The following is a 26801-nucleotide window of genomic DNA, read 5'->3' as shown; positions in this document are numbered from 1 at the left end:
GCTGTAAGAGAAGGTGCTGTAAGGTGCTGCTGGGCTCTGGATCCTGGGAGTCAAGCGGCTTGTTAACTCAATTATTCACAAATGCATCACCTGTCGCAGACTTAGAGGACGGATGCAGGAACAACAAATGGCAGATTTGCCCGCAGAGCGCCTTACAACCTGCCCTCCCTTCACATATGTGGGCCTGGATGTCTTAGGACCCTGGCACATCTCCACCAGACGCACCAGAGGTACGCAACCTGAGAGCAAGTGCTGGGCCATACTATTCTGCTGCATGAGTTCCAGGGCAGTTCACATCGAGGTGATTACTTCAATGGACACCTTGAGCTGCATAAACGCGTTGAGGCGTTTCTTTGCCATTAGAGGACCAGCCAAACAACTGAGGTCAAAGAACTTGGGCTGAGTGCAGATCAACCAGACAAAACAGTGCAGCGGTATCTGCAACAACAAGGATGCTCCTGGGTGTTTAACCCGCCTCATGCCTCACACATGGGGGGTTCATGGGAGCGCCTCATTGGGTTGGCCCGAAGAATCCTGGATTCGATGCTCCGTGAACACAGCACTCGCCTAACTCATGACGTTTTGTGCACACTAATGGCAGAAGTGACAACAATTCTGAATGCAAGACCACTAGTTCCAGTATCGAATGATCCAGATAATCCATTCATCCTCACACCATCAATGCTGTTAACGCAGAAAGTCGGAGTCCCACCACCTCTAGGTGACTTCACAGACAGAGACCTGCTCACTAAGCAGTGGAGACAAGTATAAGCATTATCCAACTTGTTTTGGAAATGTTGGAGACAAGTGTACCTGTCGACCTTACAAAGCCGCAAAAAATGGACAAGGTCCCATCAGAACCTGCAAGACGGTGACATCGTCCTCCTCAAAGACAACCAAGCTACCCGCAACAACTGGCCTTTGGCAGTGGTCACAAAGGCTATTCCAGGACTGGATGGAAGAGTTCGTAAGGTGGAATTAAAGACAGCAAACCAAGGACAATCAAAGACTTGTGAAGCTGAACTTGATGTTAAAAACAGTCAAAAAACTTTGTTGCAGTTTTCACTCTGCCATGTAATGCTGGATTCTTCAGTAAACAACAGTGAAATGTTAACTACAGTACAGACTCCTGGTTTTTGCATCAGAGTTTACCTTGTTGGATAGCTTCAGTCGCTACACTGCAGTGAGGACAACACAGTGTACTTTCATATACTTAAAAGTGGGATATAAGTATATAACTAGTAAACTCACAGTATACAAATAAGCTTACTTTTTGTGACGCCGGGGGCGTCGGGACAGAGGCAGCCGGAGACGGGGGTTGAACAGAAGGATGTTTATTATCCATGGCAACCAAGCCAGTAAAGCTCTTAGAGCACACACTGCAAGTGATGCAAGGTGAAGCTCGTAGCGCACACTAGTAAAGCTCTTAGCGCACACACTGCAAGTGATGCAACGTATAGCTCGTAGCACACACAGGTAGGGAACGTAGTGACGGACTCGCTGGGACCAGAGACGCTCATGTAGCAGCAATGTGCAGCACTGGACCAGATGACCTGCGGGCTTAAGAAGAGCAAAGTAAATAAGAAACAGGTGTTCAGTATGCTGGTGATTGTGACTGTGGGAGTGGTTGCATGCGCGGGGGTGTGTGCTGGGATCGGCTGCTGGCCAGGATGCGCGCCCTCTGGTGGCGACCCGGCCCCCTCACCGTGACACTTTTGAACTTAACATAATAATTATAGTTTACTACTTATATGTTTTAAGTATACAATTATTTCAATTTAGTTTCAATTTTTTAATTAATAAAAAATTAATTTAATACACTTTAAATATACCTTTAACTGTACTTTAAGTAGACTTACCAGTGGATTACATACACTGTGCACATCAAAGCCCTGCATTGTGCATGTACCAAACATTGCTGTGTACAGTGTTGGGTAAGTTACTTTAAAAAAGTAATTCGTTACAGTTACAAGTTACCTTGTTTAAAATGTAATTGTAGTGTAACTTTTCTGATTACTTTTGAAAAGTAATGTAACTAATTACTTTTGGATTACTTTTTGATTACTTTAAGGTTTAAATGAGTATTGACCCATCCATGATCAACATTTAATTTTTGAGAACTGACAGTGTGAAACTTAAAAGAGTACTAAGCTGAGAGGGAATTGCTGACAGGCAATCACAGGAGGTCCACAAGAAGAGATGCCTGCACCAGGCATGTAAGATTCTCAGACTACTGTCATCGGGCCATACTCTTTTCTGCTCCTCCCCCAGGCTCTACCATTTTCACAGTTTGCAGACTAACACAAGCAGGTTCAGAAACCACTTCTTTCCCACAGCGGTCACCTTATTGAACTCTTCCCAAAGACCATTGGGGCGAACGTGAGTTGTCGAGCGGGGTGGGGGGGGTGGCGAACGTTAATTGTTGAGCGGGGGGGGGGGGGGGGGGGGTGGCGAACATAAGTTGTTGAGTGGGGTGGGGGTCTCAATACGTGAGACTTGAGAGCCCTGACATTACACACACATGCATTTCCCTAGGTAATCTATCTACTCTGTACATATTTATTAACCATCTTTACTTACACTAGCTGTAAATAACTGCATTGTATCTCTAAATACTGCATTCTATACAATCTGCACGTGTTGCACTTGATTAGATACCAAACTGCATTTCACTACTTCATACAAATGTCATTTAAATGTGTGGCTTGTCGAACGGTAGGTCTAAGATAGGTCCAATGATACCAATTGGGTAGGCTAGGTCGTGTCATAGACATCGACAAACGTTTCTCCAACACCAAACAGTCATAAATATTCATTTGATACCGTCTGTCATTGTCTAATAGTCATGTATGATTCCAGCGAATACCTGTTTAGGACTTTAAACAGCTAATTTGGTTAGCCTGTAAATCAAGCTAGCATGCTAAAGGACAAACACATTCAAGTGAATGGTAGTAGCTAGCCCAGCAGGTAGCGAACTATGGAAACCACTGTGTGTGTGTGTGTGTGTGTGTGTGCGTGTGTGTGTGCGTGTGTGTGAGACGCTCAGCATACCTTGTTGTTAGCTCGCTTACAACCTCAATACTGGTTGCCTTCTAGGGTTGCCACCTGTCCCGGTTATCCCGGGACCGTCCCGGTTTTCCGGGGCTGTCCCAGTTTGTCTCGGTTTTCCTTCTTTTTAATATTCGGTCCCAGCAAAAAAAAAATCATTTAATGTCCTGGTTTTCACTAAGTTAGTTCAAACGACTATTTAGACTGTTTCTGCACACTTTAAATCCGTCTGTTTTTTCTCGCTGTGTCCATTTTACGTTCGCCACCCCCCGTCAACAATTTAAGTTCGCGTATGACAGTGTCCTTGTTTTTTGTCAGACCTAGGTGGCAACCCTTCTGATCGGAAATAAACCTCCAAACTCTGAAATTTACACAAAGGCTTGGCATAATCACAAATAGTTGCCGATGGTGGCACATGGTTCACATTTATTGACAACACGAAAACAAAACAAATGCTCCTTAAATGTCCAGTGAAGGCGTCTGTCATTGCTGCTTGAGCTGAAACTGAACCGCACGCTTGCTGCTCCAGCACAGAAACAAGCAGGAAACGGCGATATAGGGCGCAAAGCAATAAAAATATCATTAAATATTTCGCAAAGGTTTTTGTTTATATTTTAAAAATGTAACTAAAATTGTAATTCTTAATTTTTCCAGAAGTAACTGTAACTGAATTACATATTTTCTCATTGTAACTGTAACGAATTACAGTTACACTTTTTTTGTAATTAAATTACGTACCATCGTTACATGTAATTCGTTACTTCCCAACACTGGCTGTGTATTAGTTGAGGTACTTGCTACATCTAGCAGGCCATTGTGTAAAGATTCACAAATAAATGTACAGTGTACTTTTACACATGAGGTGAGGAAGACTGGAAATGTCAGTGCTATATGGCCAGACATGATAACAATGAAATGTGTTGTTGTTGAAACAGTTGACAAATTGTACATTACACCTTTGCCAAATCGCCATGAATGGGACTAAAAGAGCAGTCATGAGTTTAATCAAAAATTGAGTGTTGTAGCCACTGCATTACTTTAAGATACTTACTGCTGTTTGGCTTAATGTTTTGTGATGAGCTTACAAAAATATGTTTTATATATGTGTGTGCATGTGTATAATGTTATGTATTATAATATGAATCAAGCTTGTTAAAATCCTCTCAAACCTTGGAAAACTACTGTCAATAGAATTAGCCAATTGTTTATCTGTTTCTGTACTGGTTAATAACTCTGTGTACATAAAGATCTGATTCACTTCCGCCCATGTACTATTTAGTTTAAGCTATTCCACCCCAAACTACAAGTCAAGTATACTTCTGTATAAGGCAAGAATACTTAATTATACTTTTCTTAAGTATATATTGATCAAAGGTTTAAGTACAAGTAAAGGCCACATATACTTAAACTATTTTGTATACTTGTCAGTATAAGTCAAGTATACTTAAGTATAACTGTGTTAAGTACATCACTGATAAGTGCATAAAGAGTAAACGAAAAGCATACTTGCTTATTTTTAGTTTAAAAGAAGTATACTAATAGCACACTTGAATAAACTTCTTTTTCGTAAGGGTAAGGGCGTACTCACACTAGGCACGTTTTGCTTGTTCCGTGCTGGGGCCCGGTTATCCCCCCTCGCCACTCCCCCTCTGGCCTGCACTCACACTGGCTTCATCAACCGCGCCCGAGCACGCTTACGTCATCACAACGCCACTTTATTTGGAAAAAAGCGCGCTCGCACAACACTATGGAGTTCACGATTCTCTTTTTATTGTATTTTTGGAGTCGTTTTGGGAGTGCAGAAACACAGTGCAAGCACAGATTTATCGATAATTTAACACAACGATTGTCTGCTAATCGCTTTGCCGCCATGATTGTTTAACGTGAGCGTCGCATCACTGACGTCATGTTTGAGTTCCAGCGAAATGAACCAATCAGACGAGGCACCAAGCGAGTCCACGTGAATCGTGCCCTGGCCCACCTCTTCAAGCGGGCCCGAGCACGGTTAACTGATCCGGGCCCGGATCCCAGACCCTAGTGTGAGTACGCCCTTAGATTCAGAAGCACTTGTAGAGATACATAGCATATAATCATATACATAGAGATACATGCGATTCCTATGCAGATATAAGCATAATTGCATAATTGATGGCTATAGCTTTTTCTATGATCTTGGATATAAACGATATGTTCGAAATTGGTTTATAACTAGATAGTACAATTGGATCAAGATTTGTTTTCTTGATCAGAGGTTTAATGACCGCTAGTTTACAGGATTTGGACATGTAAAATTGTAATGGATGAGCTAATTACCGTTAGAAGAGGTTCAGTCACAACTGGTAATACCTATTTTAGTAATTTTGAAGGAACTGAGTCTAGTGTGAAAGTAGTACAATTTAATGATGAGATTATTTTCTACAATTCTGATTGTGGGAGTGGATGAAAAGCTTCAAGCATTTCTCCTAAAGCAAAAGTTAGTTGAATATTAACCAAACTAAATGACAGACCAGTTGGATTACCTATAAAATGTTTTATATTTTGTCTAATATTGTAACACTCGAGGGAGGAGGCATGACGAGTGTTGAACGGTGCAACAAAGAACGTTTTAATGAACACAAAACACGTGAAGCTCCATGTGTAGGGCAAGCAAACAACTACACTCACACAGGCACGAAACTTTAGACAAAGACAAGCACAAGACATTGCGCGAATGCACATTATATAGGTGATTAACACATACCCTCATGATCTTGAGACAAAGCACAGGTGCAACTATGAACACGCTCACAGACAACCCACACCAACGGAACTACAAACATGGACATAACTGCATGCAGATGACATAGCGACACGCCCACAGGGAAGGGTCCGGAGCTGTGACCGTGACAAATATTCTCTGTTTTATTATCAAAGAAATCCATAAAGACATTCAGGGCCTGCTTGATTTTTTGCAAGTTTATAAATAGTACTAAAAATAAATCTAGGATTGTTTTTATTATTCTCAGTGAGGCTAAGTATGCTGAGCATGCTTTAGTGAGTGCCCTTTTTTATTCAATAAGGCTCTCCTTCCAGGCACAGTGGAATACTTCCAGCCTAGTTGATCGCCATTTTCACTCTAATTTACTTGCTATTTGTTTTAATTTTCGAGTTTGGTCGGTACCACGGGGCAAGCTTTTTAGATCTGTCCTTTTTATATATATAAATATATTTTATATTGAGTGGAGCTACTTTCTGGTATTGTATTCTCCATTTTCTGCTCCTTGTTCTGTGTAACCCTGCTCTGTTTCGTTCTGTCTTTACAATGCCCCAGTGTCTGTCAAACCTGGATGGCTCACCTGTTATGACCCCTGCCCGTGACTACGACTTCGATTATGAAATGCCCTGTAATAAATCTCGCTCTTCTCAGCGTTTGTGTCCGCCTCAGTGTTCTGCGTCGCGCAGATTGTTACAAAATAACCGACCTTACAAGGACACAGCGAGAGAGCGAGACTCTGGTATGTTCAATTGCTGTAATGAGATGTTGGCTGGTTCAATTCAGTTCGACTCTCCGGTGTTACAGCGCGAACGAACCAGAGACAGGAACTCCTCTTGTGCTGTGGGTACAGGGGAGTCTCGTCACTGTAAAAACAAAGCGAAGTCACTTTCAGTTTCTAGCTTTAGCGACGAGCTCCCTGATAAGCGCTATGTGTCTACCCGACTCGATAAACACTACAGGGAGGAGCAACCTGTAGTGCGAGATTCGGGCAGGCGGAATGAATGTGCAGACGAGCGTTGGCTTGGCTCTCGATTGGCTTTCAAAAGCCATTGTGAACTCCCGGTGCCTCCGACAAGGCGGAATCACAATGAAAGCCACTGAGAAGCGGTTGTGTCTGTATGTTCTTCCAGGCGCAGACCAGACCGGGGAAGAAAAAAGACCACGCCCCCGAAGCAGAGCCCTGCCGCCACAGCGGATGTCCTGAAGTCATCACCTTCCCTGAGAAGCACCTCCCTCCTCTGATCCTGTCAGCCTCTCCCCTAGAGACGCCGAGGAATTTTTTGAGGGGAGTAGTGGACACTCCCTGCAAGAGTGGCCGACTCCGCCTACCGAGGACGTCAGCCCGGTGGTCCCGCTTCCCAAAGACGTCAGCCTGGCCTGTTCCTGTTCCCGCGACCCGGAAGGGGTCGTCCACGCCTGTTCCTGTTCCCGCGACCCGGAGGGGGTCATCCACGCCTGTTCCTGTTCCCGCGACCCGGAGGGGGTCGTCGCCGGTTCCTGTCCCCGCGACCCGGAGGGGGGCGTCGCCAGTTCCTGTCCCCGTGACCCGGAGGGGGTCGTCGCCGGTTCCAGTTCCCGCTGCCTGTCGGCAGACCACGCCTGTTTCCGCTGCCCATCGGCAGACCACGACTGTTCCCGCTGCCCGTCGGCAGACCCTGCCTGTTACCCCGGAGACTGTGCTGCCCACGTGTGAGCCTGGACTGAATGTGCTCCCTACTCCGCCCAGTGATTCTGTTTCTGTGCCCATGTTCCCTTTGCTCCCATGTCCTATAACCTCAATGCCCACCTGCAAGGCATCCACAAGTGGCTTGCAGTACTTCAGTGGTAGCTTGATCTTGTTCAGCTTAATTTTCAGGAGCTTGACAGTAGGGAGCAGCCACCCCATCTGGACATTGGTTTCAGCTTGCAAGATATTAGTCGCTTGGGCAACTGGAGTCATGACAGCAGCATACTCCGACAGGAATGCAAGTTCAGCTGGATTGAACCTGTGATGAAGACACGAACATATAAACAATAAAAACATTTTGCATTGAATGGACTGGTTCATCATTCAATGTTAATAATCAATTCAATGTTGTACAAGTAGACAATATGGACCAGAACTGAGTTTGACAGAAAGACCCTATGAAATATTTTTACTTACATTGAAACCTTCAAATCTGTGCACACAACTTTCAGTGCTGCCTCTCCCTTTTCTTTGACTATCCTGAGCATTCGCTCCACAGCCATGAACACAGAGTTCCACCTTGTTGCATTTGGTCGCACAAGCTGGAGGGAGCAAGCATCTTCCACAGTTTCAGCTGCTTTTGCTGATCTTGAACTCTTATTCCAAAGTGCATTGCACTTGCTAAATGTCGAATAGTACAATTTTTTGTACGTGTCATTGGACACTGCCTTGCTGGCATCTCTGGTGGCTATTAGGTTAAGAATGTGGCAAGCACAACGCTGGTGCTTCGGGAGCTGGAACTCAAAACCATCATCCTCATCCAAAAGTGAAGGCACATCAACAAACTCTATCTCCTCCTCATCTTTGTCTGCTTCTTCCTCCTCGTCTTCCTCATGAACTAGAGCAACAATGTTGTCATTTCCATCTTCACCAAAGACTTTGAAGGCTTTGATGAAGTTGGAGCCATTGTCTGTTGTTGTTCTGACTATCTTCCCCCGAATTTCAAACTCAGTATGGATATCATTAAGTGCATTTGCAAGAAGGTCAAAAGTGTGAGAGCCTCTTAGTCTTCTACAAGCCAGGGCCACTGAGCACCTTTTCAAACTTTCAGGGTCCATCCAGTGAGCAGTCACCCCAATGAAACTACGCCGGCTGGCTGACAAGCAGTCAGTGGTTGTTGCAATGTGTTCAACAGATTTCATGGCCTCAATAATCTTGATCTTCATCTGTTTGGCAGCATCATCAATCATAGATGTGAGTGTGATTCTTGTCATTATTTTGCTATTTGGTACCAGGTCTAATACAAAGTCATGAAAAGCTTCTTGCTCTACAATGTTGAAAGGCTGAAGTCCTTGGACAACATACTTCATAACTGCCTTGTCGATGGATCGTTGGGGTGTTGAGGTCCAGCTACCCATTAATGTGGGCTGCTTGATGGAGGGGGAGGGAATCGCAGTCTTCCTCTTTCGCTTTGCAGATGTGAGTTCCTCGTATTTATTCAAGTGGCAGTTATGCTTGCTCTAAAAAGAGACAAAAATATATTTTACCTTAAAATATTTTAATTACAAACAAGTAGTAATTAAGTACAAATTAGTCGTTCTATGTGAACTATATACTGCCAGCATCTAAAATAACAAACATTAAGTACAGACGTAATTCAGAATAATATAAGTATACTTTTTCACAAGGGAAATAGCAACTAATAGCAAATTAACAGAATATAAGGTTTAGGGTTTATGTTCACTAAGGCATATCTGGCCATGCTGGTAGTGCAAATGGAGAACTCACTTGATACTTTATTATATACACGGGCATGCGGGCACGCACTCAGCTGCGTCGTAGGTTTGATGCATAAGTATACGTTATCCTTAATTTAACTGAGAAAACAAGGTGTGTTTTGGACATAAAATCCATCCGTCGAATTCTAAGGGTGATCCTACTGCCCTGCGTTTACCCTCATTAAATGCCCTTACCATATAAAAACACTACACTATAAAAATGGGCACGTGATTAGTCAGCATGAAAAGAGACACGGCTTACAGTTGCTAAAAACACAACTCAGCCTTTATGATCGCCAGCTAATGTTAAGTGAATACTGCAGCACGTCATGAACATAATTAGGTTAGTTAGCTAGCTAAGATATCTAACCTAACTAGCACTTACTAATAGCTCAAGCTGGTGTGTCTTCTGTGCGTTATATTTGTAATTTACCTTTATGTGTTTCTTTAGGTTTGAAGGGGAATTTTTAAAAGCCAATATTTTGCACTCTTTAGGGAGGCAGAGTAGGCACTTCATACTGTAAGAATTTTCTTTTACTCCGTCAAAAGAAAACATCGTATCTAGATAGGGCCAGGGGTGGTCTCCATCCTCACCGCCACGATCACTCGCCGTGGAAGGTGCTGGAAGTGGTGAAGGAGGTGTTGCTGGCTCTTCCATCTTGGCTTACGAAGCTAAAGTGTTGAGGCAGGTATCAGAGAAAAAGGCGGGACGCGATCGGAGAATGCGCAGTTTTCACGAGACAGACTGATCGTTTAACCCGGTGACAGCACCATCTACCGCTCTGGCAGTGATGATAATATGGGTTTGATTCCTAGCTAACATGTTTATAATTGTAACGAGTAACTATACAGCACGTAAAAAATGTATCGGAGTAAAAGTATTAAACTAATGGAAAATATGTAGTGAAGTAAAAGTAGAAGTAGGAGAAAAAAATAATACTCCAGTAAAGTACAGATACAGCATTTTAGTAGTTCTACTTCGTTACTATACATCTCTGCTCTGTTGTCAATGGTGACTTTGTCTCCGTGTTTGCCTCTGCCCTGTCCCCTGGCCCCACTCCTGTGTCTGCTCCCAGTCCTGTCTTGTCCAGCCCAGCCCCTGTGCCTCTGGCCCTGTCCGGTCTCCTTGTGTCCCCTGTCATGCCGTGTCCCAGTCCAGTACCTGGCCAGTCTCTATGCCTTGTCTCTCTGCCATGCCCCGGTCTCCGTGCCCTGCTTTCCCCTGTTCTGTTCCTCCGGTCTGTCCTGTAGTGTCCTGTCCTGTGTCCGCTGTCCCTGTCACTCGCCGTGCCCCGTGGTTCCATGTCCTGTCCTTGTCTGGTTCCTGTCCTGTCTGCCCTTGCGTGCCCCGGAGTGGCACACTTTGAGGGGGGGTACTGTCACGTAGGGCTACGCCCCCCCTCCCTTCGCTGTCACTCCGGTGTCTCTTTCCCCATGTCTGTGTTGTTCCTTGCCCGTTAGCCCCGCCTTGCTTGTCTGTTGCCCGGTTTCTGTCTGTCTGCAACGCCCGTGTCGTAATCGTCCTCAGGTGTGTCTCGTTAAGTTCCGTGTACTTATAGTCCCTGTGTTTTCCTAGCCCCTGGTCGGTTATTCGTTGTATCGTGTTCAGCAAACATCGTGTATCGTGGAAGGCAAACAGTTAAGAACAGTACTAAAATAGTTATTACAAATTAGAAAAACAATTGCAAAATTATAAAAAACACTCTGCGTCTGCAGGAAACAGCGTCAGCCTTTGCCTCTTTGCCTTTAGTCACTATTATTACTGTGTTACTTCACTATACACTATTACACTATTGTTACTGTATTATTACTGTACTTACAATTTCTTCTCTCTCGTCACACTCACATTGACTACAGTGGAGAGCTTTTGTACATAGTCCCTCCCTAACTGTCTGTCTTAGTCTTGTGTATATTTATATATTGTTTATAATATTTCCAAAATTAGTACTTAATTTATTCTGTGTGTGTTTGTGCTATCTTGATGTGGAGAGTTTTCCCTGTGCCTCGCCACAAGTCTTTCAGTGCACTAATGTCCTGTACCTGCTGTGCAAATGACAAATAAACAAAATGTTTTTGATAATAAATGAATAATTGTAATTGCATGTATATTTTAGGCCTCACTATACCTGGTAATGATATGGACTGTTTGAAGGGCTCTGCTAAAGCATTTGCTTTGGATGTGTCTTCGTCCATGGATCCATGGAGACCACTAGTATTCAGGGGATGAGGCCCTCTAGTGGCCAGAAGGGTGCATGCCGGCCGCTTCCCTCACAACATCACTGAAGCAAGCAGAGCCCGTACAGCCCGTACAGCTTGATTGACATTACCTTCTTTCCTTATTATCATTCATTAAAAACTGATTTAATTACCTAAGCTGCCCAGAGTTCAAGAGGTATAAGTGTATATTCTAAACTTTGCAGCAGTACACGGGCATTAAATAATGTTAAGACCTGGGAATACCTAGAGCATAATTAGGGGCAGGCATTATATAAATAAAAGTGATGATGATCCACGTGTGCTTTGCTCATGGGATAATGAGACATACAGCAGTGGTTCCAGCTCTATTCGTTGCTGCAGAACAATGTTTACAGAGTCCCTTGGCCACACTGATTGGGAGCTTGGTCTCTCAAATGGATCCCTTGACTAAGATGTGGTACTGTTTTTTGTTGTTGTTTATTTTTTACTAAGAATAAATGTAACAAAACACTTTATTATTTATTGCTTTAATTATATACCCTGTTCTTGAGGTCATTGAGGATCTGTCCAAAATACTGCGGGTTGTTATTAATATGCAGCATCTTGCCACTCATCCGGTTCACGATTTCCAGGGTTCGGGTCCAAAAGGCCCCTCTATTTTCTTACAGCAGGAAAGGTTTGTCTGGGTAGCTGATCTCATGAGCCTCAAAGGAGAAAGACACGTACAAACAGGTGAGCAGCACGGCCTGTAGCTCCTCCTTGGTGGCCACCTCAGCTGAAACGATGTCACGACACAGCATGTAGAGGAAGACCACGGTGCCTGGAGTGAAGAAGCCTTGCTGTTGCCATCCTGTCAGTGTCAAGGAGCGGTCCACACTGCACACACATTGCACAGGCTCATGGGCAGAGAGGTCCTTCAGCAGACAGCAACGCCGGCACAGGAACTCACCCAGGCAGGTGAGCAGCTCGCTGGTGGAGGACTTCACAAGCAAACTACTAGGCTTGTCTGCACTGATGTACTGATCCTGCGTCAGAATGGTACATCTGGAGAACAAGGAGACCTTGGCCCGATGACCCTAGAAGAGGAAGGGTGATGGTTACCTCACCCTATCACCTCACCTCATGTGGGTCACCAATGAGACCTAACATGCTTAATTCATGTCACTGAAGTATGATGTAATAGTAACCTAATAGTAAAACTGAAGTATGATGAGTAATCGTCAACTGTTGGGAAAGATTCAGTCTGCTGAAAAATACGCCCAATATGAGGTGGACTGAAAAGTATCAGCCATAGGCTTAGTGTACAATTTTTTAAATGACAAATACAAAGAATATTTTTTAAATTTTGTATTTATTTTTTAGGCTACCATTTTTATTTAGTAAGTAAAGACATTGAAAAGAAGAACACAAACACTTTGACTTGGTGAGAAAGAGCCACACATGATTTATCACAGTACAGAATGTCATGGAAATGTATAATTGTGTTTTGCACATTTTAAATGTAAAAGAGTTCAAATAGCCTTTAAGGGCAGTGTTTTTTCCTGCACTGTTTGTTAAGGGCCAGTAAAACTTTTTCATATAAAAATCAACTATATGCCCATGCTGAGGTGTCCTCTTTTTCACCATCTCTGATCCGGTCACCCTAAGTGAACACTTCAGGAACCAGGAGAACAGATTCACAACACACAAGTATCAGGAAAGAGTTCTAAAGTTTAATGATAATATGTGTAGTTGAATACAGAACAAAATAGATGTGTCTTAAGACAATTTGGTAAGAATAATAAACCATATGTGTGATTGGTGTTCTCCTTATCAGGAGAGGAGGTACAGTAGACTGGATGTAGGGGAATGGAAAAGTCCAGGGAGAGAGATTCTAAGTGAGGTGCAGACACACAGATAAGGGAATGAACAACATGTCAGTGTGTTCTGATTAAGGATTTGCTGGGTGTACGTATGTCTGAAAAACATCTGGCACAGGAACATCTGTCCAGCGCAGTGGAGTTGGGGTGAAGCAGGGGGACCATAACAGCTGGAACAGGTTGAGACTCAGTAGCAGCATGATGTCAGGAGTAGGTTTACCTCATCAAGAGGAGAGACAAGATCATTAGACATGTCTTAGTACAGAGAAGTATAAATTAATGGACTATAGTGTGCAAGGCTCCAGCAAATCTAGCTATGGCAGCACAGCTAAAAGGGTGGAGCTAGAAAATAGCACAGGCATGAGGGATCCATGAGACATCAGGAATAGGTTTATCTGCAGGCAGGCCCGTTGACAGTCTTGCTGGGGCCCGGGACAAGAAAGTTTCATGTGCCCCCCCCCGCGCACGTCATTTGAATTTTTTCGCGCGAAAATGACGTAATCGCAGTCGCACCGCCGTGCGCGAGGACCTCACGCGCTGTTGATTCGCGAGATCGTGCGCCTCTCGAATTTTGTAACTTCGCGCGCGCCGCGCCTCAGCGCAATGAACAAAGTCATATTTGCAGGGTTCATACACCTTTACAAGGTGGAATTCAAGCACTTATACGTCACTTTAAAGGTCCATTTCAATATTTTCCAGCACGTTAAACTTAATTAAGTTAAATATTTATACATATAATCGAAATGATTCGAAATAATTCGCTTTTTATCACAGTATTTAATGGATGTTTATTTTCAAAACGCCCTCAAATCTTAAGGTCTTCACGAGAACTATTCAGTCAGACAGCTATTTGTTGTGAAACGATGTAGTTACAATTTCAAACATTTTCAAGTACTTTAGCCTAAATTCCAGCACTTTTCAAACGTGGAACACAATGCAACATTAAAATTCGTTAGGTAAATATTTTTCCTTTCTTTTCTGCACTCCAGATTTCTGTATTTACTTTAACTATCCACCACTGTTTCCCGCTGTTGGGCGGGTACCAGCCGGTTACGGTCGGTGCTGGATCAAACCATTTTCCAGTGGGAGGCGGGGGTGTATGCACTTAATGGAAAATATGCAGATAGGTAAAAAAAACATATATATTTTAGCCATTGAGCTTATTTTGAGTACAGAATTATTTAATATTAATGAAAGATTTCAAGATTATTTAAAAATTATAGACTTTAAATAAAAAATAAATTGCTGGGCTCTTTGATGGGCCCCCCTGGCCCTGGGGCCCGGGACAACAGACCCGGTTGTCCCCCCCTGTCGACGGGGCTGTCTGCAGGCAGAGGCAAAGAATAAGACATGTTAACATGAAAAACAATGTTTTTATATGAGGACAGAGGTGCATTCGCCCACTAACACGTCCAGGTCACCTAAAAAGAACACCATGAGTGACCTTAATCTGAAAAATGAAACACCAGAAGAGTTCTTAACCCATGTGGTTGGTGTAAATACTTGCCCAAAACATGCTCAGGTATGACCAGTTTTTTTGTTAGTTTGATTTGTTAGGGTTGCATCTTGCACAGATGAAGCATGAGTCTAAAAGTAACAGTTCTACAGGTGATGCTTCTACAAAATTAATCACAAATCATTAATGACCCCCCTTTGGGTGCCATATGAAATGCCATGAACATGTCGCACAAGAAATGGTAGGCAAGACTTGGGGAGTGCTATCCTACCGTTGGGGGCAGGAATGGCCTCAAGCAGGCAGGCATGCCCTGTAAAAACAATCAAGAGATTTTTAAAGATATGCAACACACCTATATTTACCACCGTGCTCTTGAGGCAGGACCCTCGCCATGACCCCATTGCTCCTGATTACATCCAAAAACTTATTTCCAATTACGAACCCCCACGTCCACTAAGATCACAGGTTGCTGGCTTCTTATTAGTTCCAATAATAGCTAATAAATAATAATAAATAATGAGGTAACAGCAGTGGGAAGATGAAATGGATGAAGGATCAACCCACTGCCCTGGCCCCTCTTACCACCCCGAATTACCCCCTGCTATGGCTGTATCACCACAGCCCTGGACTACCATTACTGACCATCAAGAAGTCTAGGACTCTTAAGAATAAGAATTACACAGATAACACATGTATACAAATATCGCACATATACGCAAATTCTAACACAATGTGCAAGTATGTTTCATTACAACAAATATAATGAATATAATGAACATCAAAACGAAGTTTGCAGCAAGTGTGATTCAATATATATTTTTGTTTACTCTTTAGCAGGATTCAGTGAATTTGCCATTGCACTATACGTACCACTAACACATTTATTCTTTAGCACAAAAAATATGCGTAAAATGCTCATGAAACACATAAAATGAGCTAGTCAGTATCTGCTTTGCCTTTCGAAAATCCTTGTAGTTTTAGCCATATTAGTGCTAGAGCTGCATCCTCAATGATTTGATGTATGCATTGATATTGGTTATTGATGCATTTGAATAATAAAAGATGGATAATTGCTCTGTAATTTCTGGCAAGAAGGAGAGGTGATGTCCTGGAGATCCTGAAATTTCAGCCTTGGCAGTGTTAATTGTACTAGGTCTGAAATAATACAATGTCAAAACAAGCAATTAGACAATAGCATTCACCCAATTTTAAATGATAGTTTTCTGTCTTTTTGTCAGACGACTATAGGCTATCTTGCTCTGTAATGGAAAATGACAATATTTTCTTTATTTAAAATTAGGGGTGGGCATAGATAATTTTTTAAAATCTAGATTAATCTCACTGAAATCTAGAAATGAATCTAAATTAATCTAGATTAATCTAGATTAAAATGGCTCATTCAGAATATGCGTGCTACACAAGTAATGACTAAAAGTCAGTTTTTGAGATAGGGTTTCTTAATACAGAGGGTGCATTAGACCAGGGGCTCATCTCCTGTTTCCAACATGCATCAATGACTGCTTGAGAAAGCTGTTCTACTTTGATACTTGAAGAAAAAAAACATGCTCAATAAAATGTAGGCTACTCGTGTTCAATGGTTTATTCAGTTAAACATGAAAATAGTACGGTATGCCTACATACTTTAACCTGTTTTCGTCGGCGGCGACTCTTCCCCTGGGCTGCATCAGTGCTTGACCCAGCGTCAGCAGCATTAGCAAACGGGTGCTTTGCGTTTAAATGGTACTTCAGACTGGTAAAACTCCTACAATAAACTAATTCCACGTTGCATAAAATGCAAACAACTTTAGTCTTGTCAATGTCTCCATTAGGAAGCTTCTTAAAAATGAATTTTCCATGAAGCAAACCTGGCGGCTTCGTGGCTGCATCCATGTAAGTGTGACCGGTGTGTTTTTGCGTTGTGTAAAAATTATCCACCACATGCAATCTTTGTAGGTGATCTTCTTTCATTGGATCAGCCACTCCTGTTAGTACATAGCAAGTGCATAGAACAGTGCTGACAAACTCACTCCAGCACTCTAAAAGCATAATAGAAGAAAAGTGAGGGAAACACAAATAACAGATTTGTGAAACATTTCCCCATCACCACCATAACTGAAATAAAATGGGTGGATAACAAATAGTGACATACCTCTTCCACGATATTAAAATGAAAAGGGGAGAGTCAAGATGGGTGGTCTCTATATATACTTGGGGGGGGAAACACCACAAAAGAAGAAAACAGAAAGGGGAGGAGTCTGGATCCCACATATTCACAACTAGATAAGATAAACAAATACAGTACATTTTTGTGTAATTATACACAGGTGACAGACCAACCTGGTTACATAAGCACACGTGCGATTTGTTGTGGGTGGTAATTCACAGGTTTGAAAACTCGTTCTCGCCCCCTACTGTGCAATTTGGTTAGGAATACACCCGAGCTAAACTATCAAGGTGAATGTCATCAGTTTGCTTACCTATTTTGACCCAGTTCCCAACCCAACTTTAAGAATAGATTAATGGCGATATTTTTTATATCGCCCAATAAGAGTATCACATTATCGAATGCCGTTAACATCGATAACAGCCCACCACTATTTAAAATGCACTCTGTATTTATGTATAATGACAAAAACATAATCTTTCTGAAATCATTCCGCCAAACATCCACTAGATGGCGGCAATGCGCGAGAAATGGTGAATGAATTTAATTGCATCAAATGTTGATTCCATCAAACGTCTACTAGATGGGGTGAGAACAAGCCTAACTGTCATTGTCCTCGGCCCCTAAACCATAACCGTTCCAGCCCCGACCCCTAAACCTAACCATCCCTGCCCCCGGCCCCTAAACTTAACCATCCCTGCCCCCGACCCCTAAACCTAACCATCCCTGCCCCCGGCCCCTAAACTTAACCATCCCTGCCCCCGGCCCCTTAACTTAACCATCCCTGCCCCCGGCCCCTAAGCTTGGGCACCACACATGGTATGCAAAGCATGTACAGTGGTACCTCGAACTGCCGTGCTCGTATCTCGAACTGCTCGGTTCTCGAAGCAATTTAACAATGTAAAGTATTGTAATTGGTTCCGGTCCTTAAAAAAGTCACAAAACTAGCGTAAATGTGGAAAAAAAGACATGTTCTTTATTAATAAAGGCACACGCAACATGTATAATTAAACAATACAGTAAGTATTGACAATATCGTCAAGCCTTTCGCCGTGTTTGCACTTTTAAAGTTGTCCTTCTGCTTCAGGATTGTGCTAATGGTGGATGTACTCCGGCCGAACAGACGAGCGAGTTCGGCTACACGAGTGCCTTTCTCATGCAGGTGAATAATCTCCTGCTTAGTTTCAACAGTTATCATTCTCCTCTCACTGGACTTTCCACTACTAGAGCCTTTCTTTGGAGCCATAATGCAAAAAAAAAACGTTTGTAGTACAGTATTGAAATACTGTACAGTACTGTATACACCGTACGTACTGTTACTTGTTGCAAAGCACACAAGTGCAAAGCACACGAGCAAAGCACACGAGCTGATTAATGATTTCTTTTTTTCCATATAGTACTGTACTGCCACCTAGTGGTTCATGCTCGTATCTCGAGCGTGCACTCGGTGTCGAACAGAAATTTTGCTCGTCTCGGTGCTCGTATCTTGGATCGCTCGTATATAGAGCAGCTCGTATCTCGAGGTACCACTGTACCGAGTATCTGCGTCAGTGGACCAAGGGCAAGAAGAGTTGTCTGAAGTTTGGAATTCCCATGGTTTGGAGGGAGCCAACAAACCACGGCACTGACTGCTACTTCTGTGCAATTGATGTGACTGGGATCAACAGAAAGAACCGGAGCAGCCTCAAGTATCCTGATCTTCAATCAGCACGTCGTCCTGTAGCTCATTGTGATGAAATTCCAGTACATGTCTTTGGAGAACTTCCTGATATTAGTGACAAAGATTCCTCCAGTGTTGTACAATATGAAGATGAAGAAATGGATTTTGATGGTGATGCTCCACATCCTTTTTCCCAAAATGAGCTAAATGATCTAGTTCATGATCTCGGCTTGTCAAAGTCCTCAGCTGAACTGTTGGCATCCAGATTGAAGGAAAAGAATCTCCACTCTGACAGCGCTCGCATCACCTTCTACCGCAACAGGCATCAATCAATCAATCAATCAAATTTTATTTATATAGCGCTTTTTACAACAGTTGTTGTCACAAAGCAGCTTTACAAGTGCCGAGTCCTAGCCCCCAGTGAGCAAGCCAAGGGCGACAGTGGCAAGGAAAAACTCCCTAGCATCAAGAGTATCTCCATTTTTTCTCTGAAGTCAAGGACTTGGTGTACTGTACAGATATTGCACAGCTCCTACATAAGCTTGGAGTGCCACATTATGAATCCAAAGACTGCAATCGCTGAAATGTGTTCTGCTGCACAACGGCAATGTGTTTGCCTCTGTACCCCTCGCTCGCTCGACTACACTAAAGGAGAAGTATGAAGCTGTGAAGTATGTGCTGGAGAATATTCAGTATGATCAGCATGAGTGGTTCATTTGTGGTGACCTGAAGATGGTTAACTTTTTGTTGGGACAGCAGTCTGGGTTCACCAAGTACCCATGCTTTCTGTGCATGTGGGATAGTAGGGACACTGCTCAGCATTACACGAAGAGGAACTGGCCTGTGAGGCAGGAATTGGTGCCTTGCAGATCAAGGAATGTCATCAACAACCCTCTGGTGGATAGAGACAGGATACTCTTCCCACCACTGCACATCAAGCTCGGCTTGATCAAACAGTTTACCAAAGCTCTAAACAAGAATGGTGACTGTTTCACTTACTTGTGCCAGGCTTTCCCAGGATTGACAATAGAGAAGTTGAAAGCTGGAATCTTTGATGGTCCTCATATCCGTCAGCTCATCAGAGATATAGACTTTGAGAACTCATTGAACAAAATTGAACTGGAAGCATGGAAGGCTTTTGTTTTGGTCGTGAAGAACTTTCTTGGCAACACCAAGTCCAGCCAATAGTCAGAACTTGTCACCAATATGCTGACTGCTTTCAGAAACCTCGGATGCAACATGAGCATCAAAATGCATTACTTATTCTCACATATGGATCAATTTCCTGAGAATCTGGGATCAATGAGCGATGAGCAGGGGGAGATATTTCATCAGGACAATAAAGAGATGGAGACCAGGTATCAGGGACGCAGTCATGATGGCTGATTACTGTTGGACTCTGAAGAGAGACACCCCTGTTGCTGAGCATTCTAGGATTTCCAAAAAATGGAAGTTCAAGCCCTAAATTTCCAACAGTGGCGATGTAACATGCAATTAACATGTACGTACCTTTACCAATGCCCACTATAACATTCAATTCTTTAATAAATTGTATCTGAAAACAATTTCTCTTTTAGAAATCTAATTTGGATCAGGAATATTGCTAAAAGTCAGCCGATAATGTCACAAAATGTAATCCATTTAGACAGAAAATTGGATTTTTAACAGTCTAATTATCACAACAACTTGACCTGTTTGAAAAAATGGATGTCATTTTCGGATTCAGCAGTGCAAAACTGTCCTAAATCAGTTTTCAAAACATAGACAATTTACAAAAAATATTTTTTGTAACCCTGTGTTATCGACCATAATCTATGCATGTTTTGCTTGACGGAAACTTGGACTCGGCCAGACGACTATATGGCCCTAAACGAAGCGTCTCCCTCTGGCTAAGGATATGTTCATAACCCCCGTCCAAATGGTCGCGGAGGTGGTGTCGCCACACTATATGACTCTGATATAGGTGTCTCTAAAAAATCCGGCTTCAAGTTTAATTTAAACATCTTTTGAACATCTCATCCTCACTGTATCAAATTTATCAACCAACAAAGCGACGCAGTCGTTTATGTTAATTACTATTTACCGCCCCCTGGTTCATATTCTGAGTTTTTGCTACTGAACCTCATTTGAACTTGTCTTTAGGAATTTCAATTAAAATGTTTGATCAGCCTGTCATTAGATTTTCCACTTGGATTTTGAGTATGATTCCAAATCCAGACCTCCATGGGATAATAATTTTGATTTTGACTCTGGAACTCACTACCATCTGCACACCATCTTGCATTTTCTTTATAAAAACTTTCTCTGTCTTGATTGGAATATTTTATTTAATTTAGTTTTATCTTTAATGTTTATTTCCTCTGTCTAATTTCACGATTGTATTTTATTGTACGGTGTACTTGGGTGCTAGAAAGGCGCTATTAAATAAAATGCATTATTATTATTATTATTATTATTATTATTATTATTTACATTGATCATTTTTATGTTATTTTGTTCTCCACACATTCCACTATGTAATAAATAGATTTTCTACTAGGATGTGTAATTTTAGCATTCCCTTTATTTTTTTGAGCAGTATATTTATATTTGCAAGGGTTTTGGGATAATTTAACATTTCACTAGCATTACTGACAAGGTGAGGTGAATCCACCTACTTTGTTATATCTGCATGACAATTAGGCAACCAAGATTTAAAATAAACTAAAACAGAATGAACATAAAATAGTTTGGCCTTGTTGGGAATTATATTTTAATCCCTTTGTGACGGGCGGGGTGAGCAACTAAAAAGGAAGCGATCACGCCAAGTCTCAGGGAAAAAGGATGGTTTAATAGAAAGTGTGCAAACCAAAAACCCGTGCAATATCTCCAAATTAAGGATATAATGACCAGCGGTCAACTGGTACAAAGACAAGACATATATAGGCAAACAAACGACCCTCAGGTGAGACGGATCACGGGCTCCGCCCACCTGAGGGACGCACACGACATCACAAAACAACAACAACAACAGCCGCAGTGGACGGAGGCAACCGGTAGGAGGCCGCCTCACCGTGACAGACCCCCCCACCAAGCTGCACTCCCCTCCACTGGGTGTGTGGCACACAGCGGCTGCACACAAAACACGAAGGGGCAGGAAGGCAGGGACAGGCAGGGACACACCTCCTGCAGTCCGGGAGCTGAAACACAAAACATACAACATAAAGCAGCTCACCTCCCTGGGCGGGACCCTGGACCGACCGGGCCGTTCACAACACAAAACCACGCACCGGTCGGTCACAGGGCCCTCACACCCTAACCGGCATTTAGCCAGAGAGCCCCGAGTGTGTGAGGACGAGGAGCTACGGCTCCTTTCTCGTCCCTCGTGTATGTGTGTGGGTGCAGGCTACCTCTCCAAGGCGTGACTACTTCACCTCCTGGACCTACCTCCTCCCAGAGCTGACCCCTGCCTTCTGCTAGGAGTCACCCCAGTCTCCTGGGGAGCCAACCCCTCCCGGGGCCCCTCATCGCAAGGTGGAATCCTCCACCCAACCCAGGAGCGCCAGAGGCCGAGGCCCAGAGCACCCCCGACGCGGGCTGGGGAGCAGCCCCAAGGGCCTCCTGGTCACCCCGGGCAGGAGGGAGGATCTCCTTCCTCAGCAGGAGCTTCTCAGACCGGAGCCCCATGGTCCCCAAACATCCGGGGGCCCCAGTCCTCTAGGGAGGGGCTCTTCATGACCGGGCTCCGGTCACCCCACACAAGGGGACTCATGCCAAGGTGGAGACCCCCACAAGGTCCAGGAACGCTGCCAAGGAGAAGCACCTGCACAGAGAACAGCACACACACACACACACACAAACACAAAACACAAAACACAAACGCGACCTACCCTATTCAGGGCCTCCCTCGGGAGCGACGCCCTCTGTGCCACACCCCGTGGCACGGGACCACAGCCGGTCCCCCCCCAAACACACATTTAAGGGGAGGAGCATGTGTGGAATTACACGCAACACGCTAGGACACAACACACACGCAAAGACTAGACAAACAAAACGGTGTATAAACAACGAACGGAACGGGACCCGCACGTGCGCGCTCGGTAAGACAGTGACGCGCCGCTCAGGTTCGCAGTCGCCCCCCCCACATTAAACACAAGACGACAGGGGAGCGAGCGAGCTGTGCAGGGTGTTGCTGGTGGAGACATTGTGTGTTGGTGCTACGGTTGTTTCCTAGTGTGGAAGTTGAACTCACCTTTTTACACCTTGTCACAGAGCACATAGACCTCAGTCTTTCCTGTACAGGGACCTTGAACAACATTTAGCCTGCTGATCTTCAGTTCTGCAGTCGTTGTAGCTTCTACACACATGCACCCACACACACACACACACACACACACATACACAACATCTTAGTACTTTAAAGCTGATATCTGAGATCTGAAGTATGTTTGTGTAGTAACATGGTGGAACGTCATACTCTTGTCTTATGTAGGGTTGGACACGAGGGGACTGAGCTAGACTCTGTCCCCATCCTCACGCTCCAGCTCACACTGAAAACACAGCCACACCACGTTCATGTCCATGTCTTCAATGCTCTTTGAGTGACCAGCTGCAGAGAGAGAGAGAGAGAGAGAGAGAATACAAACACAAAAATGTATCAGAAAACTAAATCTTATGGCAGATTTGCTAGTACACTTGCACAGTCAGCATATATGGTTACACTAGTTACACTTTACTATAGTTACATTACAAAGCATTACAAAGAATGAGGCTGCAATTCTCACATCCTCCTGCGGTCCCGAGGGCACAGCATCCAGGTCGGGATCATCCTGCAACTTCAAGCACTGAGATGGTTGAGACGGACCTGCCTGTCTGATTCTCTTACCTGCTTCTTCCTGCCACATTCCAACTGCCTTCCAGTTAGCCCAAAACCTACGTCCACCTTTCCTGTATACTTGTTTGTCCCCTTCAGCCAGTCTCACCCTTAGCATTCTTAATTGCTCCATGTAAATGACCCCTTGGCTGGAAAACCAAAATCTGAAAAGCACTGTTATCTGCCTGTCATTGCTCTGCAGATCCATCAGCTGTTTCTGTGTACAACTGATACATCACACACACACACACACACACACACACACACAATCAAATGATGAGCTCTTTACTAAACACCCCAAACTACTTTAATGTTTGTGTGTGTGTGTGTGTGTGTGTGTGTGTGTGTGTGTGTGTGTGTGTGTGTGTGTGTGTGTGTGTGTGTGTGTGTGTGTGTGATAGAAAAAACTGACGCATCAGTTGTACACAGAAACAGCTGATGGGTCAGCAGAGGAATGACAGATAACATAGTGCTTTCCGTCTCTGCACATTGCTCTGATGCAGGTTACAATAAACACACATACAAAAGTACATGAATACATACTGAATCACACTATTCAAAGTCCTTCTGCTAATCAGAATGACATGTACATAAATCTTTACTAACCACCCCAAACTACTTTATTTTCTGTGTGTGTGTGCGCATGAGAGCATGTGTGCGCACGCGTGTGTGTGTGTGTGTGTGTGTGACAGAAAGAGAATTCAAAAGGGACAGAGAAAGAGTGATAATGTTTGTGTGAGAGTAAGTGTGTGTGTGATGCAGGATGTCGATGTGACAAAGATACAGAGTTACAGTTACAGTGATAGTGAAAGATCTTGAGAGAAATATATAATAGAAAATGCTATACTGTGCGTGAGAGAAAAAGACAGATATAGACTGTAAATATGTGTGTGTGTGTGTGTGTGTGTGTGTGTCTGCATAGACATGTGTGTGCATAAAAAGCTAGTACATCAGTAACTCACTTTAGTTTCTGCAGTTTACATTATGGATCCTCCAATAGAGCAAAGAACTGCTTTACTCCCGAGTCTCCTGGTTTATTGTAATCCAGATTAAGCCCTCTAAGGTGTGACGAGGGACTTGACCTTAGAGCTCAAGTTAGAGCAGCACGGCCTTCCTCTGGAATACGTCAGCTAGTTAGACTGCAGAGAGAAGGAGATAAACTCCTCACACTTACAGCTCAACACACAGACACATATGCATGAATGCACACAAAATATCTCACCAACACACATACATGCTTACTTGACATGCTTACCACTATTAACTCCATGCCCACAACACATGGAATATGTGGAGAATATTTTACATATATGGAATATTCTGGGAGAAAGATGCAGTTATATGTGTATGTGTGTAAAGAGAGAGAGAGGGAGAGAGAGATTGAGCAAGTAAGAGAGAGAGAGCACTGTGTGTTTGACAAATATGGTGATAATGAGTGTTATAGAAAGATCAAAAGTGTGAGAGAACAACAAAGAGATAGAGAAAAGACTGTGGCACTAATAATGTGTGTGTGTGTGTGTGTGTGTGTGTGTGTGTGTGTGTGTGTGTCAGTATATCACTCTAGTTTCTCCAGTTTACATAATGGATCTTCCAGTAGAGCAGACAGCTGCATAACTCCTGAGTCTCCTGGTTTGTTGTGGTTCAGATTCATCTCTCTCAGGTATGATGAGGGATTTGACCTCAGAGCTGAAGCTAGAGCAGCACAATCTTCCTGTGTAATACTGCAGTTATACAATCTGAAAGAAAGAAGACTCACACTTACAGCTCAACACACAAAACACACACACACACACACACACACACACACACACACACACACACACACACACACACACACACACCTATGCATGCATGCACACAAAATGTCTCTCCGACACACACACAAACTTACTTGGAATAAAGCTCCAACACTATTAACTCAACTCCCACAACAAATGTTATTTATATAGAGAGATTCTGTTTATTTAAAGAGAGCTTCTGTGTGATACAGTAATAATGATACATACTGTATCATTACAGTATTACTGTATCATTATTACTGAATCACACAGAAGCAGTAATAATGTACATACAGTAATAATGTACTAATACAGTAATGTGTGTCTGTGTATCTGGCTAATAAAGTAATAATGTGTGTGTCTGTGCATCTGATTAATACAGTATTAATTTGTGTATGTATGTATGTGTGTGTGTGTGTGTGTGTGTGACTGTGTGTGTGTGACTAATACAGTAAAAATGTGAGAGATCAAAAGGGCTGGAGAAAAACTGATGTTATGGAAGAGTTTTCCAGATTCAGTTTCCAATTTTTAATCTTTAATCTGAGGCTTAGGAATCACCTATTTAATCAATCCTTTAGTTAATTTACTGCAGGGGTGCCCACAGTTTTCAGCTTGCGAGCTACTTATAAGATGACCAAGTCAGAAAGATCTACCGGGGTGGCGGCAAACGTAATTTGTTGAGCGGGGGGGGGGGGGCGAACGTAATATGTTGAGTGGATTGCAGATTGGCTACCGTGAATGTCAATCAAAATACAACCGTCAGTGCAGATGTGCGATTCATCTACTACTATTTTATGTGACGCGATCTACGCACATTCCTTCGCGATCGACCGACACTTCCTTCGACGTAATGAGCACCCCTGATTTACTGCAAATGAAGGTGTACAACGTGGCCATCCATTCGTATAGTCTTCTGGTAATCTGAGATATTGATGCTGTTATACGGCCATGTCACGTGTTCAGTGTAGATTGTGATGAAGATTTGAGTTGAATGCAGAAGCTCAGTGAGCCCTCATGACTGTTGTCACCTCCAGGTCCCTCCTTTTAGTTGTGCTGCAATAGATACGCCTGCCAGAGCCACATGCTAATCACTGGCACTGGTACAACCTGCTGGACCAGACAATGGAGGATGAATTTTTGAGTCTTGTTCTTCTCATGGTTTCTTCTTAATCCCCACCTAAGTTGATTTTCCTTGACACTGTCACCCCTAGCTTGATCATCAGGGATCTGATTTGTAAATGTGCTTTGTGACAACATGTGTTGATGAATCGGATGTGGGCTATGGCCGATGCCCTGACAAAAGCTCGCCCTCATGACATGCAGCATCTGCTCCTGAAACCGTAGCAGAACGTTGAACCTTAAGAGGGGACCGGCTTTGTCTTTGTATTTGATGAATGAATAAAAGTGTTGTGATCTTATTGCATTTTAATCACAAAAGAGGGGATTGAAGGAATATTTTATCTTCCTCTGTCTGCTGTAACTCTGAACATTATGTCCCCTAATGCTCCCTTGGCACATTTCCACTAGGGCCTGCTTGGCGCGGTACGGTTCGATTCGCGACGGTTTGTGAGTGTTTCCATTAGTACCAG

The 26801-nt window shown here is 43.3% G+C and overlaps 1 protein-coding gene and 1 long non-coding RNA gene across 2 annotated transcripts; both read right to left on the bottom strand.

The window, feature by feature from the left end:
* Window positions 1–6842: 6842 nt before the first annotated feature.
* LOC143513741 (uncharacterized) lies at window positions 6843–10442 on the bottom strand. The gene is made up of 4 exons (XM_077004477.1): window positions 10410–10442; window positions 7947–8989; window positions 7295–7788; window positions 6843–7186 (listed from the first exon to the last, which is right to left on the bottom strand). The coding sequence occupies exons 1-4, from the start codon at window positions 10440–10442 to the stop codon at window positions 6843–6845; spliced, it is 1914 nt and encodes a 637-aa protein (XP_076860592.1).
* Window positions 10443–22823: 12381 nt separating this feature from the next.
* Window positions 22824–23624, bottom strand: LOC143513934 (uncharacterized). Its single transcript, XR_013130739.1, has 3 exons — window positions 23346–23624; window positions 23039–23170; window positions 22824–22918 (listed from the first exon to the last, which is right to left on the bottom strand). It is a non-coding gene; the product is annotated as an uncharacterized LOC143513934 (long non-coding RNA).
* Window positions 23625–26801: the final 3177 nt, after the last annotated feature.

The sequence above is a fragment of the Brachyhypopomus gauderio genome, chromosome 5 (assembly GCF_052324685.1).
Source record: "Brachyhypopomus gauderio isolate BG-103 chromosome 5, BGAUD_0.2, whole genome shotgun sequence".
NCBI classification, from domain to species: Eukaryota; Metazoa; Chordata; class Actinopteri; order Gymnotiformes; family Hypopomidae; genus Brachyhypopomus; species Brachyhypopomus gauderio.
This window is presented reverse-complemented; position numbering and strand designations above follow the sequence as displayed.

What these genes read in the sequence shown, in the direction of transcription:
- LOC143513741 (XM_077004477.1), bottom strand. Translation starts at nt 10,442, where the DNA reads ATGGCAGAGAGACAAGGCATAGAGACTGGCCAG. An exon ending in ACAGATTTGAAGGTTTCAAT is followed by an intron (nt 7,789 to 7,946) that starts GTAAGTAAAAAT and finishes TCTTCATCACAG; the next exon opens with GTTCAATCCAGCTGAACTTG. An exon ending in GGTCGCGGGGACAGGAACCG is followed by an intron (nt 7,187 to 7,294) that starts GCGACGACCCCC and finishes TCGCGGGAACAG; the next exon opens with GAACAGGCCAGGCTGACGTC.